General features: G+C 36.9%; 1 protein-coding gene across 7 annotated transcripts in view; it reads left to right on the forward strand.

Moving 5' to 3' along the window:
• Positions 1-16,360, forward strand: part of LOC110021343 (tRNA pseudouridine(38/39) synthase) — an 81,378-nt gene that overhangs the window by 21,949 nt on the left and 43,069 nt on the right. For all 7 annotated transcript variants that reach the window (XM_020719796.1, XM_020719801.1, XM_020719798.1 and 4 more), the window contains exon 7: positions 15,805-15,915. In XM_020719796.1, the coding sequence (XP_020575455.1) occupies positions 15,805-15,915 (111 nt within the window). The remainder of the gene's footprint in view (positions 1-15,804; positions 15,916-16,360) is intronic.

Genomic DNA, 16,360 nt, shown 5'->3' on the forward strand with positions numbered 1-16,360 from the left:
ATCTGCGGTGGAAATCCTGGTAACCTCAAATGAAACAAGGTTGCCTTTGGCGTCATCTACTATGAGAGTTGACTCAACAAAAATGTTTTCCAATACACGTGCTTTAGTAACAACATTTTACTTTACTGCATTTTATTTCTCATGTATTTTTTGTTTACCTGCAATTTGCTTATTTTGCATGCTAAACCAAAACAAAAATAAGACAACCAAAATTTTGACACCAAAATTGTGAAACATAAACCACCAATTTCAAACACTTAAACCCTGGAGCTATCGCTACAACAGGATAAACATAAACCACCAATCTCAAACACTTAAACCCTGAAGCTATCGCTACAACAGGAGCTTGGAGCCAACTTTATGGGCAACACGACGAGGAGCTTGGATCGAGCGACAAGAGGATCTTCTTCAGCATTATCTTTTCTTAGCATAATAACAACCCATAGGATTTCCTAGCACGGCGTAAATCCTTGCACCCTCTTTAGGCTCCCGCACAACCAAGTTGTCCTCTTTAGGCTCCTGCACAACCATGTTGTGCAGCGTAAGTCTTAACTCGCCTTAGGTTTTGAGGTTGTCGTGTGGTACGATGTAAACTCTCCAATCTCTACGGGCTATTTGCATAGTAGGCTCCTGCACAACCATGTTGTGCAGTGTAAGTCTTAACTTGCCTTAGGTTTTGAGGTTGTCGTCTGGTACGACGTAAACTCTTCTATCTCTACGGGTTATTTGCATAGCAAATGTTATGCAAATGTAAGTCTCAAATAATAAAATTGACAGAATTAAACACCTAAATAACACCGTCTCCAAAACTCAGCCACACATTAGGATTGGTTGGGAAATCACTGAGGTTTCTCCTCAGGATCTGTGACATTCCCTACATTTTCCTTTCTTTGGACTCCTGAAAATAACTGTTCCTACTTGAGACACTCCCACTTGCTTTTCCCCTCCCTCTTCTTTTTTCACGTTCTACCGTGAAAACCGAAAATTTGAATTCTTGAAGATTAACACCTCTGATCATTATCGAGAGTTTTCTCAAGTGACCCCGTCATTTAGGATGTAATTAACTATAGGAGCTTGCTTCTATAGGGAACTTGAAACACAGGTAAAACAAACTCTATTTAATATTTATATTAAATATGAGAACTTGTCGGTCACACATAAAAATGTTAGCAAACCAAACGAATGCCACAAATCTTTTAGTTTGCAGGATTTGGTCTACCGCCGAGATATACACTCATCTTTTGGAAATGTATAGTATTTACAGTATCGGGCACGATTATGCAAATTATTGGACGAATAAGATCTATTTGGTCTCATTTTTTTAAAAATTAAAACATGCTACTTTCAAAACAAATAATATATACCTCTTATATTTAAATTAAATTTCAAAATTATTTTCAATTTTCAAAAAATCAAAAAGTTGACCGACAAGTATTTGATTGCGATAAAATTCCATGTTGCACTTCATCAATTTATCAAAACATTGAGTGAGCCACCTTGAAACTCATGATTTTGTAAAAAAATTTGGTTGGGCCTTTTAGTATGGCTTCACGTTTGTATACATTTGTGCCAGAAGTTTGTGCTTTAGTGGGTATCTTTGTTCTAGCTACTTAAGACGTGGTTGTTTACTATGTTGGTTGTTTTTCCTGTTTTTTCATACTAGGATTGGGCTAACCAAATAACACTTTGCAGTATCGAGGAATATAATTTCTTTTATTTAGGGGCTTCCTGTTACTTGCAATGATGTCAAGGGAAGCTCAAGTTTGATTAAGGTTGCTTTGAATTCAGTTGTGCATTTGAAAATACTTTGTTTCTTTAGTATTTTGAAAAGCAAGCATTTCACTTGTTTAACCATGAAATGAATCTACCTTGTCTATCAAATTTGTCAATTAGCTTTTAGACTTCTTTGACTGGACACGTTGAAAGGGCTTGAATCACCATCAAAGATTTGTTCGAATTGGTAGATGTTATTATTGGGTTGATCATTGCACCTCTTACCTGGCTCCAAATAAACTCTTCTCAGGATTTAACTTTATATTTGAATATTTTGAATGCATTCAATGCTTTCAATAGGTCACCTAGATGTCCGACTTTTACAATTATGACTTCACGCTTGGATATATTTGTGCCAGGAGAAGTTTTTGCATTGGTGGGTATTTTTGTTCTAGCTAGCTCAAGGTGTGGTTGTTTAATATGTTGGTTGTTTTCTCCTGCGGTTTCGTACTAGGATTTAGCTAGCCAAATAACATTTGGTACTATGGATGACATAGTTTTTTTTTCTAGGGGCTTCACACGACTTGCCATAATGTCGAGGATCAACTCAAGTTTGACGAAGTTTGCTTTGAATTCAATCGTGCATTTGAAAATACTTGGTTTCCTTAGTGTTTTGAAAAGCAAGACATTTTGCTCGTTTAACCATGGAATGAATTTATTATGTATCACAAATTTGTCAATTAGCTTTTGTACATCTTTGACTGGACACGATGAATGGGCTTCAATCACTATCAAAGATTTGTTTGAATTGGGAAATGTTATAGTTGGGTTGATTATTACACCTCTTAGCTGGCTCCAAACAAACAATTATTATCATTTAACCTTATTATTGAATATTTTGAATACATTGAATGTTTTCAATTGCTCTCCTGATGTTCGGATTTTACAAGTTTGGCTTCACGTTTGTATACATCTTTGCCAGGAGAAGTTTGTGCATTAGTTGGTATCTTTGTTCTAGCTAGCTCAAGGCGTGGCTGCTTACTATGTTAGTTGTTTTCTCCTTCTTTTTCGTGCTAGGATTGGGCCAACCAAATAGCATTTCACACCATTGGTGAATAGAGTTTCTGTTATTTAGGGGCTTTTCATGATTTGCGATAATGTCAAGGGCAACTCAATTTTGATGAAGGTTGCTTTGAATTCAGTCGTGCATTTGAAGGTCCTTGGTTTCTTTAGTGTTTTGAAAAGCAAGGCATTTCGTTCATTTAACACTAAACGAATCCATTATGTCTAACAAATTTGTCAGTTAGCTTTTAGACATCTTTGATTGGACATGTTGAAAGGGCTTCAAACACCATCAAAGATTTGTTTTAATTGGTAGATGTTATAGTTGGGTTGATCATTGCGCCTGTTAGCTGGCTCCAAACAAACAATTCTTAGTATTTAACTTTATATTTGAATATTTTGAATGCATTGAATATTTTCAATAGGTCACACAGATGTACGGCTTTCACTAGTATGGCTTAATGCTTGGATAAATATGTGCCAGGAGAAGTTTGTGCATTTGTGGTTATTATTGTTCTAGCTAGCTCAAAGCGTGGTTTTTTACTATGTTGGTTGTTTTTTCTTGCTTTTTCATCCTAGGATTGGGCTAACCAAGTAACATTTTGCACAATGGGTGGAGTTCCTTTTATTTAAGGGCTTCCCACGACTTGCGATAATATCAAGGGCACTCAAGTTTGATGAAGGTTGCTTCAGTCGTGCATTTGAAAATATTTGGTTTCTTTAGTGTTTTGAAAGAAAGGCATTTTGCTCGTTTAACCACAAAATGAATTTATTATGTCTAACGAATTTGTCAATTAGCTTTTAGACATCTTTGATTAGACACATTGAACGGGCTTCAATCACCATCAAAGTTTGTTCGAATTGGAAGATGTTGTAGCTGGGTTAATCATTACTCCTCTTAGCTGGCTCCAATCAAACACTTCTTAGGGTTTAACTTTATATTAAATATTTTGAATTCTTTGAATGTTTTCAATAGGTCATCTAGCTGTCCTAGTCTTCATCAACATGTCATCAATCTATACTCAACATACCGCCTTTTTTTATGCCAAAAGATTTTTCTATTAGTTTCAAGTAGGTGTACCCATGCTTTTTAACGAGAATGGTGCTGAGACCTTGGAATGCATTGGTGACAATGTTTTCATCAGTGATATAGTTGATATCATCTTCGGCTAGGTTGAACCGTGGAATACATCTCAAAAGCTCAGGCTTGAATAAGTGGCCATTGACTTCAACAACATATCAATTTTGAATTCTTTGAATGTTTTCAATAGGTCATCTAGCTGTCCTAGTCTTCATCAACATGTCATCAATCTATACTCAACATACCGCCTTTTTTTATGCCAAAAGATTTTTCTATTAGTTTCAAGTAGGTGTACCCATGCTTTTTAACGAGAATGGTGCTGAGACCTTGGAATGCATTGGTGACAGTGTTTTCATCAGTGATATAGTTGGTATCATCTTCGGCTAGGTTGAACTTTGGAATACATCTCAAAAGCTTAGACTTGAATAAGTGGCCATTGACTTCAACAACATATCGATGCTTTGGAGTGGGTTTGAATCCTTTGGGCAAAGCATCATCGATCTTCATGAAAATGACTCATGCCTGCTGATTATCATTGCTCTTAATCATCATCACATTTGAATTCATTTGGGATAAGAATCGTCCCTCATAAATACATCATATCTATATATATATATATATATATATATATATTTAAAAAGTATGAAATCAAACTGACATCGTATTTTTCACAGTTTAAATGAAAGAAATATATATATATATATATAGATTTAAAAAGTATGAAATCAAAAGTATGAAATCAAACTGATATCATATTTTTCACAGTTTAAATGAAAGAACACTGTATCTCAAACCTTGTATCTCGATCAAATAAATTAAGAAATATATGACGTTCGTTTGGTTTATGAAACCGTTTTATTTGCAGACAATTTCTCCTATTTAATACGAAAAATTAAATAGAGTTTATATTAAGCTGGGTTCCAAAAAATTTCCTATAAGGGCAAGCCCTTATAGTTAATTACATCTTAGATGACCGAAGTTACCTAAAAAAACTCTCGATAAAATGCAGGAAATATTATCTTCAAAGGGGTCAAAGGATAAAACTTTTCGACGAAATCGGATAAAGAGGTGTGAAACGAGAATGACTCAAATTTGGAACATTTTGTTGTAGTCTAAAGGATGAAGAACTAGAAAATATCACAGATCCGAAGGAGAATCTCAGTGACTTCCCAATCTACCCTATGGTTTGACTTCAGTTTCGGAGAGAAATTATTAAGTGTTTCAACTTGTCAATTTTATTAATTAGGGCTTACATTCGTGTGAAGTGATCATATAAATAGCCTGGAAGGCTTGAGGATTAGGTCCTGACGGACGACAACCTCGGAATCCTAACAAAGGTTAGGGCTTATGTTGTACAGCAGAGTTGTAAAAAGTTGAGGATTTATGTCACACTAGGCAAACAATCTCGAAGTCTTATGGATTGTTTTTTAATTTCTAAGGAGTGGTTTAGCTGGTGTAGACGTGTTCTGCTGTTGAAAATGACTGTGTTGCCCACAAAGTTAGCTCCAAGCTCCTCGTCGTAGCACTTTCGAGTTCGATGTTATTTTTAAGTGTACATGCAATTGTTGAGTCAACGATCTGCCATCAGGTACCTCCTATAAAACCAACTACTGTGCGCCTATTGTAAGGTATAGTATGCAAAAGAGGCAGTAGCAGGTATAACAAAGGAAAACAATAGAATGTACAGTAGACAAGAAATAGTAAAGTGTGCTGTAAAATAAAGCGCTGCAAATGTAAGACAAACCTGTATACCTCGGAGGCCCGCTGCTCCTTTAAGTGTAATTGATGTAGCAGTTATGAGTAGAGTAATAGAATTTAAGGAACGAGCTAGCATGTATTCTATAAGCAAAAGTGAACAACAAAGGAAACGTCACTTGGAAAACTCGTGAAAAATTGACAAATAATCCATGACGGAAAACTCGAGAAAATTGACTGGTAATAATTTAAATAAAATTGTCAAAACCTTTTGTAGCAATTATGAGTAGAGTAATAGAATTTAAGGAATGAGCTAGCATGTATTGTATAGGCAAAACGGAACAACAAAGGAAACGTCACCTGGAAAACTCGAGGAAAATCGACAAATAATCCATGACGGAAAACTCGAGAAAATCGACTGGTAATAATTTAAATAAAATTGTCAAAACCTCGAGAAGGATGTCCTACTGAACCTAACTTAAGAGGGTACTCCTTGGCCCATAACTGGTAATCAACAGATGGACAACCAAATTGTGATATATATTTAAAATTTATTATTTTTGGCATGCATATAGATTGTACTCGAGGGTTGTTGAAGGGAACTCGGCCACCCGGATGTATAAAGCCCAACACTCCACTAGAAGGATGTCCTACTGAATCTAACTTAGGAGAGTACTCATTGACCCATAAGTGGTAATCAACAGATGGACAACCAAATTGTGATATATATTTAAAATTTATTATTTTTGGCATGCATATAGATTTCAAACATACAAAATGAAAGTTGTATCAATTTTTATAGTGAAAATATTTTTTTTATTTATAGTGAAAATATTTTTTTTAGTGAAAATATTTTTTTTATTGTATCTGTTTTTATCAACTTGTTTTATCAATTTTGAAAAAGTATAGTTGTCCACGAGTCGATCACGTCGTCGGGCGTAAAACCACAAATCTAAAAAGGTACGACGTATCCCCCGCTAGTCTTGTGTCGGTGGATGAAATCATCATTCTAAGCACTTAAAACCGAACCAAGATGCAAGGAAAAAAAAATGGGGATGAGAGAGAGGAGGAACTGATTCACCTAAAACATCAAAAAGACAGAAGAATCAACTTTCAAAACTCATGACGAAAAGACCTGAAAAAGGAGGCCTCAAGATTCTTTACAACTCAATATGTGAAGCAAATATACATTTCAAACAAAATTCAAACAGGAATAATGATATAAAGAACAACTCCGGGTCACCAAAATACCTATTCCAAGCATGAAACAGTTCCCAACAGATATCCGAGCAGAAAGGTGCCTCACGAGGAGCTAAACCAAGCCATTAAATTAAGTTACAGGGCTCCAAATTAAAAAAATTTTCTCATAGCATGTATTTCGAGCAAGGAAAAGCTGTCGAGAACCAAAATCGAGCCCCATATATATATGAAAAAGCAAAGAGAGATCTCCAACACTCATGTTAAATGGGAGTAATAATAATAATAAAGAGCTTTGATAGTTCATTCCAACATGCATTTCCAGAGGAGCAAATCTCATTTCAAAGTTACCACCATGACACTTCCAAGTATTTCAAGCAAAAAGAAGGCAGCCAACAACATGTATTTTCATTGATTCTAGCAAATAATCATGACTAACTGCTAGAACATGTTCAAAAGTCCTACTTTCTTATGCTTGAATGGTGAATATCACAAAATACACAAAGCACATTGGACTAGCATGCCATATCCGCCCAAAAATACTATTCCCAGTAGCCCTGGCCGAGCAAAATCGAGAGAAAGAAAGGCACAAAGGAGGGGGAGAAGTACCTCTTTAATGCAGAACCAAAATAAAAAACCTTAGAGAAACACTTCCTAGCTCGAACTCTCCAACAGCAAGAGGAAGTCAACCCAAGCACGAAGAACTAAAGAAGAAGGTGAGAAAGAATTTTTGCAGAGTTTTCCCTCCCTCTCAAAAATTTTTTTTCTCTTAAAATGCTCTAGGTAAAGTCTTATATAGATGGGAGAAGGAAGAGAGGTGATGATCGAGAGATTGTAGACAGCTCGAGGAAACGAGCGGAGCAGACGCTCCATGCTGGCGGCTCGAGGGAGGCAGACGGGAAGATCTCGCAGAGGATTGGATTTGCGGCAGAGAAGGGATGGAGGGGCTGTGCCACGGTCGGGCGTGCAAGCGGGACGAGCGAGAGTGCGGGAGCCTAACGGGACGGGCGAAAGACGGGCTAGGCAAACAAAACAGGTTAGGGCATAAGGCCCGCGGGTCTCTAAAGAATTAGGGAGAGGGGGAATAATCAGATATAAAATAATAATGACATTAATAATAATACTAATAAAATTATTATTATTATTATTATTATAATATTTATTTTATTCATTCCCTCCCAGGCGCATTGTCACAGTGAAACAAACGTCTCCTCTAGGTAAAATCGACTTTCTGGACGCGTCGGCACAGTTCTTTTCGCCATCATGATCGGGTTAAAAACGCGTCATGATCTGATTCCCGTTAAAATTTTGGTTCGAGCTCAATTAATCAGGATGTTGTAGATGGTTGTCATGAGATGTTTAGAAAAGATTTGAAGTGATTTCGAGTTAATCGGGAGAGTCAACTTGGTGGATTTTGGGCATTTAGCCAATTTGGGGCAAATTTGGGAGTTTTGGATGTGAGTTAAAATTGAGTGAAATTGAGGCTTGACCAGGGCTAATTAAATGTTCAATTTAATGTGTAGGATTGTTATGAAGAGTTTAGGATTCAAATTGGGGCAAATTGGGATCAAATGGAGGTCAATTGAAGAGTCCAAATTGGTTTTGGGGGCAAAATGTTAAATTGGGTAATTGGTGGAATTGAGGTGCTAACCATCCTGATTTGAGTTATGGACCAACGGAATCTTCATCTGGGTCCTCCATGTACTGGTGCTAGCTAAACCCCAGCCTAGGGCTAGAGGGTCTAGAAGACCATCTATATTAGTCTCCCAAAGGATCGGGGTATGACAGTCAACGAGTTTAGGCTCGGGGTAAGTGATTGCAAGTGAGTGCCTTAGCCCTAGACCAACACCCAGGGTCAACCCTAAGGTCCAGCAGTCCTAAGGGTAACTCATCTTGAGTTCTCCCATAGTGACTAAGTGCTAGAGGTTATGACCAATATGTGGGAATTCAAGTTGAGTAAAGAAGAGTGTAAAATTTCTAATGATGAGGGTTCCATATCTAGTATTCTAAGAATAGTCAGTAGGAAAGTCCTATGGCTAGACCTTAATCTACTAAAGAGAAAAAATTAAACCTCAATGTCCTATGGCTAGACCTTAGTCTACTAAAGAGAAAAAGTTAAACCTCAATCACCTCAATGAAAAGTGAGGTCAACAACAAGTTATTAAATACCTTTCAGGAGGGTGAGGGACTTGCTAGTTTGTTTTTTGTCGTAGATTTGAGTAACGTTGAATTTTATGCTTATATAAAAATGAATCAGGTTGTCAGTTATATATACTATTCTATAGATGAGGAGTTTATAAATCGATAATTTGATGTGTGTAAATAAATGAATTTTGAGTCCATTGAATTTTTTCCTAGTTTCAATTCTTTAAGTTTAAATTGGATTTGTGATTTCTTTTCAGTGCGGTACAAATGTGAACTTAATTTAGGGTGTAGTAATTTTTTTGTAACACTATGTGGCTTAGATTTTTCTTATTTTAGTGAATATTTTTTTTAACCTACTGCTTTCTACATATCTTGGGTTTGCAAATATTTTTAATTTTGTTCAGTTTTGATACAAGTAGGCTTCTAATTGTGGCGAATAAATTACATTTGCTCTCTGATATTGTATGCTTTGAATTTTTGGCTTTTCTTCTTCTGATTGATTCAGTTATTGAATTATTGTTTGAGCTTTAATTCAGTTTTTTTTTAATTTACATCTAAAATGTTTATTTTGCTCATTTGGTAGTCTTTGATATGTAAATCTTAAGTTCTATTGTGCGTTTTACTTATAATATATCATTCTAATTGCATTTTAAACCTTTTTTCATCAGCTTGATAGATAATTTTAGTAGTGTGAAATTGATAATTATGAATAGGTATTATTGAAAGATTAAGTGAGGCTAATGTGTGATCGGCTTTAGTATTTGGATGTATTATTACAAAGAATAGGGATTCTAGAATTGAAGTTCCGTGGTTAAACTTTTGAAGTGTCTTGGGACCATTATTCAATAGGAGAATATCGTGGAAAGATAAATTTTGTAGAAGTACAATTATGCTAGGACTTCATTTATACGTCTTTTATTTTTACCACTTTAATTAAGGTCAAATGATGTACCTTTAAAATAAACTGTTCAGACTTTTCATGGTAAGTTGATCCCATTTACTCCTATATTCTTCACTTAAGGCCTCTAAAGGGAAAGAAGGGAGGGACTGTTCAGACTTTTCATGGTAAGTTGATCCCATTTACTCCTATATTCTTCACTTAAGGCCTCTAAAGGGAAAGAATGCTTTAGAATGCTTCTTTCTATATAATCTTCCATGTAAAAGGGTAACTTCACAAGCTCTTTTGTTTTTTAATCTGATACTTCCTTTGTATACATCATTTGTTGATAGTATAACAGATTGATGCCAGTATATCCTGCCCAATTTATCGATAGCTTTTATTTAGTTGCTTGTAGTAATAGTTGAGCGAATTGAACTTCCAGCTTTATAGCTTGTGGAGAAAGTGTTCGATGAATTTATACCCAAGAAGTGACAAATGGAGTTTTTCTCGATGAATTTATACCCAAGAAGTGACAAATGGAGTCTTTCTTTCCTCTAAAGGGAAAGAATGCTTTAGAATGCTTCTTTCTATATAATCTTCCATGTAAAAGGGTAACTTCACAAGCTCTTTTGTTTTTTAATCTGATACTTCCTTTGTATACATCATTTGTTGATAGTATAACAGATTGATGCCAGTATATCCTGCCCAATTTATCGATAGCTTTTATTTAGTTGCTTGTAGTAATAGTTGAGCGAATTGAACTTCCAGCTTTATAGCTTGTGGAGAAAGTGTTCGATGAATTTATACCCAAGAAGTGACAAATGGAGTTTTTCTTTTTTTTTTCTTTTGACTTGAAGTACTGTTTTCTTTTTGAACACATAAATTGCCTCGAACTAATGCACTATTATATCCATTTTATGTAGTTACAAATATTATAATTTGTGCCAATATGTTGTGATAAAGCACTTTATTTTTGCAATATGAGCGGCTAATACATAATTTCAATTTAGATTAAAATAAGATATATTAAACATGTTTTTTTATTTTTTAGATAAAACAGAAGTTATTAATTTTTTGTAGGTATGATGTGTGTTAATTATAATAAAAAATTACATAGAATTATAATTTATTAATCGTTTGGATATATTATTGTAGTTTTATTATGAATAGAATATATTATTGTTGTTTTTTACTGCACAATGAAATAAAAGAAACTAGAAACGTTCACTTCTCTACCTGGCAATCAAACAACATGTTAGAAATAAGAACTTTCACTTACAGAAGTTGAAGTGCTTCTTTCTCTTGCATATGGGAAATCAAACAGGTTTATTTTATCATAGAAGAGGTAAGAGTTCATGATACCGAATAATAACTTCAACGAACGGTTACAAGGACGACTCAAAAGAAAAGGAAAAGACAACATAAGTCGAAACACAGAACAAACATTACTATAAAGACTCAAAAATTGAAGTGAGTCCATAGGAGGGCTTGGAAGAGCAGCAGGGAGGTCGTAGGAGGGCTTGGAGCAACCTGGAAGAGACTATAGGAGGGTTGGCAACAACTTGGAAAAGCTTGTAGAAACTTGGAAGAGCAGTAGGGAGGCTGTAGGAGGGCTTTCATAAGGTTGTGGAGCGGGTGGACAACAACAAGAAGGACGGAATGATAGATAAATATCTCAGCGGGGTCGAGATACAATCGGAACTCCACTCGGACCTGTGGAGACGATCACCACCCAGATAAGGGACAACTAGAGCAGTACCTTGACGTCAGATACAACCCTCAATAGGGAAAACACTTAGACAAACTGATTTCAGATTTCATCCAAAAACTAATCGCTAACTTTAAGCACAACATTTTCTATTTATAAAAATGCATGACCTATATTGGGAAACATTTAAAATAAGGAGAATACAAATAAAATTAAGATCTCAGATTTTTGGGAAGGGTTTTAAATTAGGAAAAGAGAATAAAATCACTATTTATGCTTTTAGGAAATGTTTTCAATTAGAAGAAAGACTTTTAGGAAATGTTTAAATTAGGAGGAGCAAAATAAAATCGGATTTCAGTTTTAGGGATTGTTTTAAAATAGACAAGTGCTAGGAAGGAAAATAATAAAAGAAGGAAAGCAAATAAAAAGGAAAGGCGGAAAAAAAGTAGGGAGAGGAAGGAGGGGGAGGCAGGCCTCCTTTCTTGAGAACGGCCGATCCTCTCCTAATCCCTGCATCAGTCTCCCAAGGTTGGGGGAGCTTCAACCTCACCCGTTGAAGCTTCTGGTCCCTTGTCTTTAATCACGAGAACGCCTAGATCCCATTATCGATTGTACTGCCTCCCAAAACACTTGTGAGTGCACCTCAATCTTGGTCCGATCTCCTGAGACTGAAATTCTTGCATGGTGGTGGCCATGATGGTAGAGAATCAATTGTCGCTAAAGACGATTCCGCTACTCTGCTAGTAATGGCTCCGATCCACTTTGGCGCTACCAAATGAAGTAGAATGAGGTGTTTGCCGTCCTTGGTAAAGGAATATGTGTTTCTGAATCCATCATGCTGAGTCTTCCTGTTAAATTGCCACTGTTTTTCCTAGCAGAAGGTGGCAAGCATTCAGGGAGAACACATCACATCATAACTGGTCCACTGTTTTTCCTAGCAGAAGGTGGCAAGCATTCATGGAGAACACATCACACCACATCATAACTGGAATCATAACTGGTCCTGCAGAAGACTCCCTATTGAGTATTCTATTAGGCATTGTCGGCTGATGCTGATCCTGTTTTTCTTCTTCAATCACATTGGTGAATATAATCGAAAATGTCTCTGAGTTGTGAGTCCTAGTTTCTCTACCATCTGGGCCGATGTTATATTCTTACTGCTACTGCTCTCAATGATAAACTGCATACCTTCCATTCACTGTGTAGCGGGTGTAGAAAATATTGTGGCGAAACACTTGCGTATCTCTCATTTCCTCGGTCTGTAGAATTCGGCGAATCAGAAGTGCTTCTCCCTTATCTGGTGAATGTTGATGCTCCTCAACCTGTTCGCAGTTTCTTGCTCCTCACTAACCTCTTCCACGACCCCCTATTTAGTAAAAGATATAACTCTGCCTGTTGTGTAGCTGGAGGCTATGTGCCCAAATCCGTGGCATTTGTAGCATTTTCTGGCAGGTATTGTTGTCTGTTTTTTCTCACTAGGAGTGGCTCTATCCGTATTTGAACTAATTTTCTCAACCCTTTGCGGCGTACTTTTGTATGTGTCTCAAATTGTGGGTGGCTGTCTGATGGGTGGTGGCTATCAGCTCTGTTTCTGTTGCCTTTCCTCTTTCAATGCCAGTGTCTGAACATCCTCCAGTGTCCAGTACGGCTGTAGCTGCGCCACATTGTTGATACTAGACTTCAAACCCCCAAGATATTTGACTATTGTATTCTCTGCCAGTGTCTGAACATCCTCCAGTGTCCAGTACGGTTGTAGCTGCGCCACATTGTTGATACTAGGCTTCAAACCCCCAAGATATTTGACTATTGTATTCTCTTCTGGCTCTGTCAGGTTACACTTCAGTTGTAAGTGGTCGAACTAAATTGTGAACTCTTCCACTGTAATGTCTATCTGCTGTAAATTGAGGAGTTTCAAAAACATGTCTTGGAGGTAATGAGGGGGAAGATATTTCTTCTGCATGGTTTTCCTCATCTTCTCCCATCTAGTAATCTTTTGTCTGCCTTCTTGTCTCCTCTGTCGCTGTACATTTTCCCATCATAGGGAGACACTTCTCTTCAATTCGACAGCAGCGAATTTGACCTGCCTCTTTTTGGGCTCCTCTTTGTTTTCAAAGATCCGCTCAACTGCCTGTAGCCATTCAATAAATTCATCGAATAAATTCATTTGGATTCATGCTCTCCTCAAACTCGGGCAAATCTACCTCGATCCCGTGGTCTTGGTGCTCTCCAAATAACATATCTTCTTGGAAAGTTTCCTTGTTGAAGGGACGCGTGTATCCTTCTTTAGGTCTCCTCTAATATTGGATTCATCTTCTTCATCGTTAAAATTATCTCTATGTAAGAGATTCAGATCCTCTTCTCTCTCTCCCCTTCGACTTTCCAAGCTTCGGTCGAAGGTAATTTCTTCCTGTGTCATCTCTACAATCTTTGCAATTCTTTGTTGGTGGAGTTTTCATTGCATCTCTTTTCGGGCAGGCTTGGGCATATTTCTTCTTGATAACATGTTTGATGGTTTGGGACCTGTGGAAGGAAAGAAAAGAAAGAAGAGAAAAAAATGAACCAAAAAAAAAAAAAATTGGTGGTGGATTTGGCAGGGGCGTATGCTAGGGACCCTAGGATTGGACTAGCTCTGATACCAAATGCTACTAGAGTTAACCCAAATCACGACACAAGACACAAATTTAATAATAACTTAAATGGATGGTTACAACGATGACTCAAAAGAAAAGAAAAGACAACATAAATCAAAACATAGAACAAACATTACAACTAAGACTCAATAATTAAAGTAACAACATGCTTAGTGAGTAGGGAGTTTGGAGTGGGAGTGCTGGAGCGGCGACCTGGTAGGGCAGCAGGGGCTGCGGTACCTGCGGGGTGGCTGTAGGGAACTGCCGGCAACCCCGGAGGCAGCAGGGAGGCCGTACTAGGGGCTGGCGGTAAACTGGAAGAGACCGTAGGAGGGCGGGAAGCAATCTGGAAGAGCAACAAGGAGGCCGTAGGAGGGCTGACAGCTACCTGGAAGAGGCTATAGGTGGGCTGACGGCTACCTGGAAGAGTTGGTGGCAACTTGGAAGAGACTATAGGAGGTCTGGCAGCAACTTGGAAGAACAACAGAGAGGTCGTAGGAGGGTTGTCGTAGGGTTGTGGAGCGGGAGGACAACAACAAGAAGGACGGAAGGATAGATAAATTTCTTGGCGGGGTTGAGATATAGCCGGAACACCACTTAGACCCATAGAAACGATCACCACTTCAGACAAAAAACCGCCAGAGCATTACATTGACGTCGGATACAACCCTCAAGAGGGAAAACATAATCAAAATTCATATTTTATCCAAAAAACTATACCCTAACTCTAACTACAAACTTTCCTATTTATAAAGAGAGATGACCTAACTTAGGAAACATTTGAAATAAGGAGAATAAAAATAAAATCAAGATCTCAAATTTTGGGAATGGTTTCAAGGAGAATAAAAATAAAATCAAGATCTCAGATTTTGGGAATGGTTTTAAATTAGGAAAAGATAATAAAATCAGGATTTATACTTTTAGGAAAAGTTTTAAATCAGGAGAAAGGCTTTTAGGAAAGGTTTTAAATTAGGAGGAGGAGAATAAAAATCAGATTTCAGTTTTAGGGAAGGTTTTAAAATAGGTGATTGATAGGAAGGAAAAAAGGAAAGGAGGAAAAAGGAAAGTACCCTCTCTTCCTTAGTTTTAGGGAAGGTTTTAAAATAGGTGATTGATAGTAAGGAAAAAAAGGAAAGAAAGAAAGGAGGAAAAAGGAAAGTACCCTCTCTTCCTCGAGGACCGGCCGGTCCTCTCCCGAGCCCCGTGTCTGTCCATGTGGTTTTTTTTTCTTATATCTCTATTAAGGCCTTTGTCTTGAGGCTATGCTATATGAATCTAAGTGTTAGCCATTGATAATAATTTTTAATGTAGAGCAAGGTGAATGCTAAGGATGGAGTGAGAAATGATGATATTTGAAGTAGTATCTATAGAAGATTAGTGTGTTGGAAAATAGACTTTAGTAGTTTGGGTATGAACAGATGGATTTTTGAAGTTGCAACAGTATGATGCATTGATGTAATTAATATTTAAAAGATTAAGAAGGGAAAAGGTAGGCCCACTGGTACCGTGTCTGATCTTGTGTTAAATGATGTATAAGGTTAGTGATGATGTGACTTGCTATTTCTTCAGTAAAGTATGTATTAAAACTCCATATGCAAATGTTAGTTTGAAAGATCTCATAGTATATCGTTTTGCTGATAAAGATATCTTCAGCATAATTTACTTGGTCTTTTGTGGACTGTTGTTTTTGCAGTCAGAAATTTTCAAAGCACTTGAAAGGACAAAGCTATTGATAGGAACAAGGCCAAACTCACATTATTCAAGGTGTGGTAGGACAGACAAGGGGGTTTCTGCAACTGGCCAAGTATGGTTTATATGTAGTCTATTCTTCAGCTCTTTCTTTTTGGCTTTATTTTCTAGTTTTCTGATTTGTTATTACGTCATTGCAGTATTAATTTATATCTGGAAATATTTTTCTTCCACCCAGAGGTGCACATATTGTTAACTCCCATCTTATGCTGCAAGCTTTTATTCCCTGTAATGCTAGTACACACATGCAACTTATGAGATGTTGATATGATGGTGCTTTTATACATGATTTTTGGTGCCCTAAAAGCAGATGAGGTTGGGAAAAAAATAATCCCTTGATTCAGCATAGAAACAGCTCAGGAATTGCCACTTAAGTCTAGATTGAAATAGTGTATGTTTTTATAAAGTATAAACAGTAGCTTTTTTTAACTTCATCCAATTAATCTAGATCGTAAAAGTACCTTTGAGATCATTAGTGGAAGCATTGCGCTGATATCTGA

The sequence above is a fragment of the Phalaenopsis equestris genome, unplaced genomic scaffold, assembly GCF_001263595.1.
Source record: "Phalaenopsis equestris unplaced genomic scaffold, ASM126359v1 Scaffold000134, whole genome shotgun sequence".
Classification (NCBI taxonomy): Eukaryota; Viridiplantae; Streptophyta; class Magnoliopsida; order Asparagales; family Orchidaceae; genus Phalaenopsis; species Phalaenopsis equestris.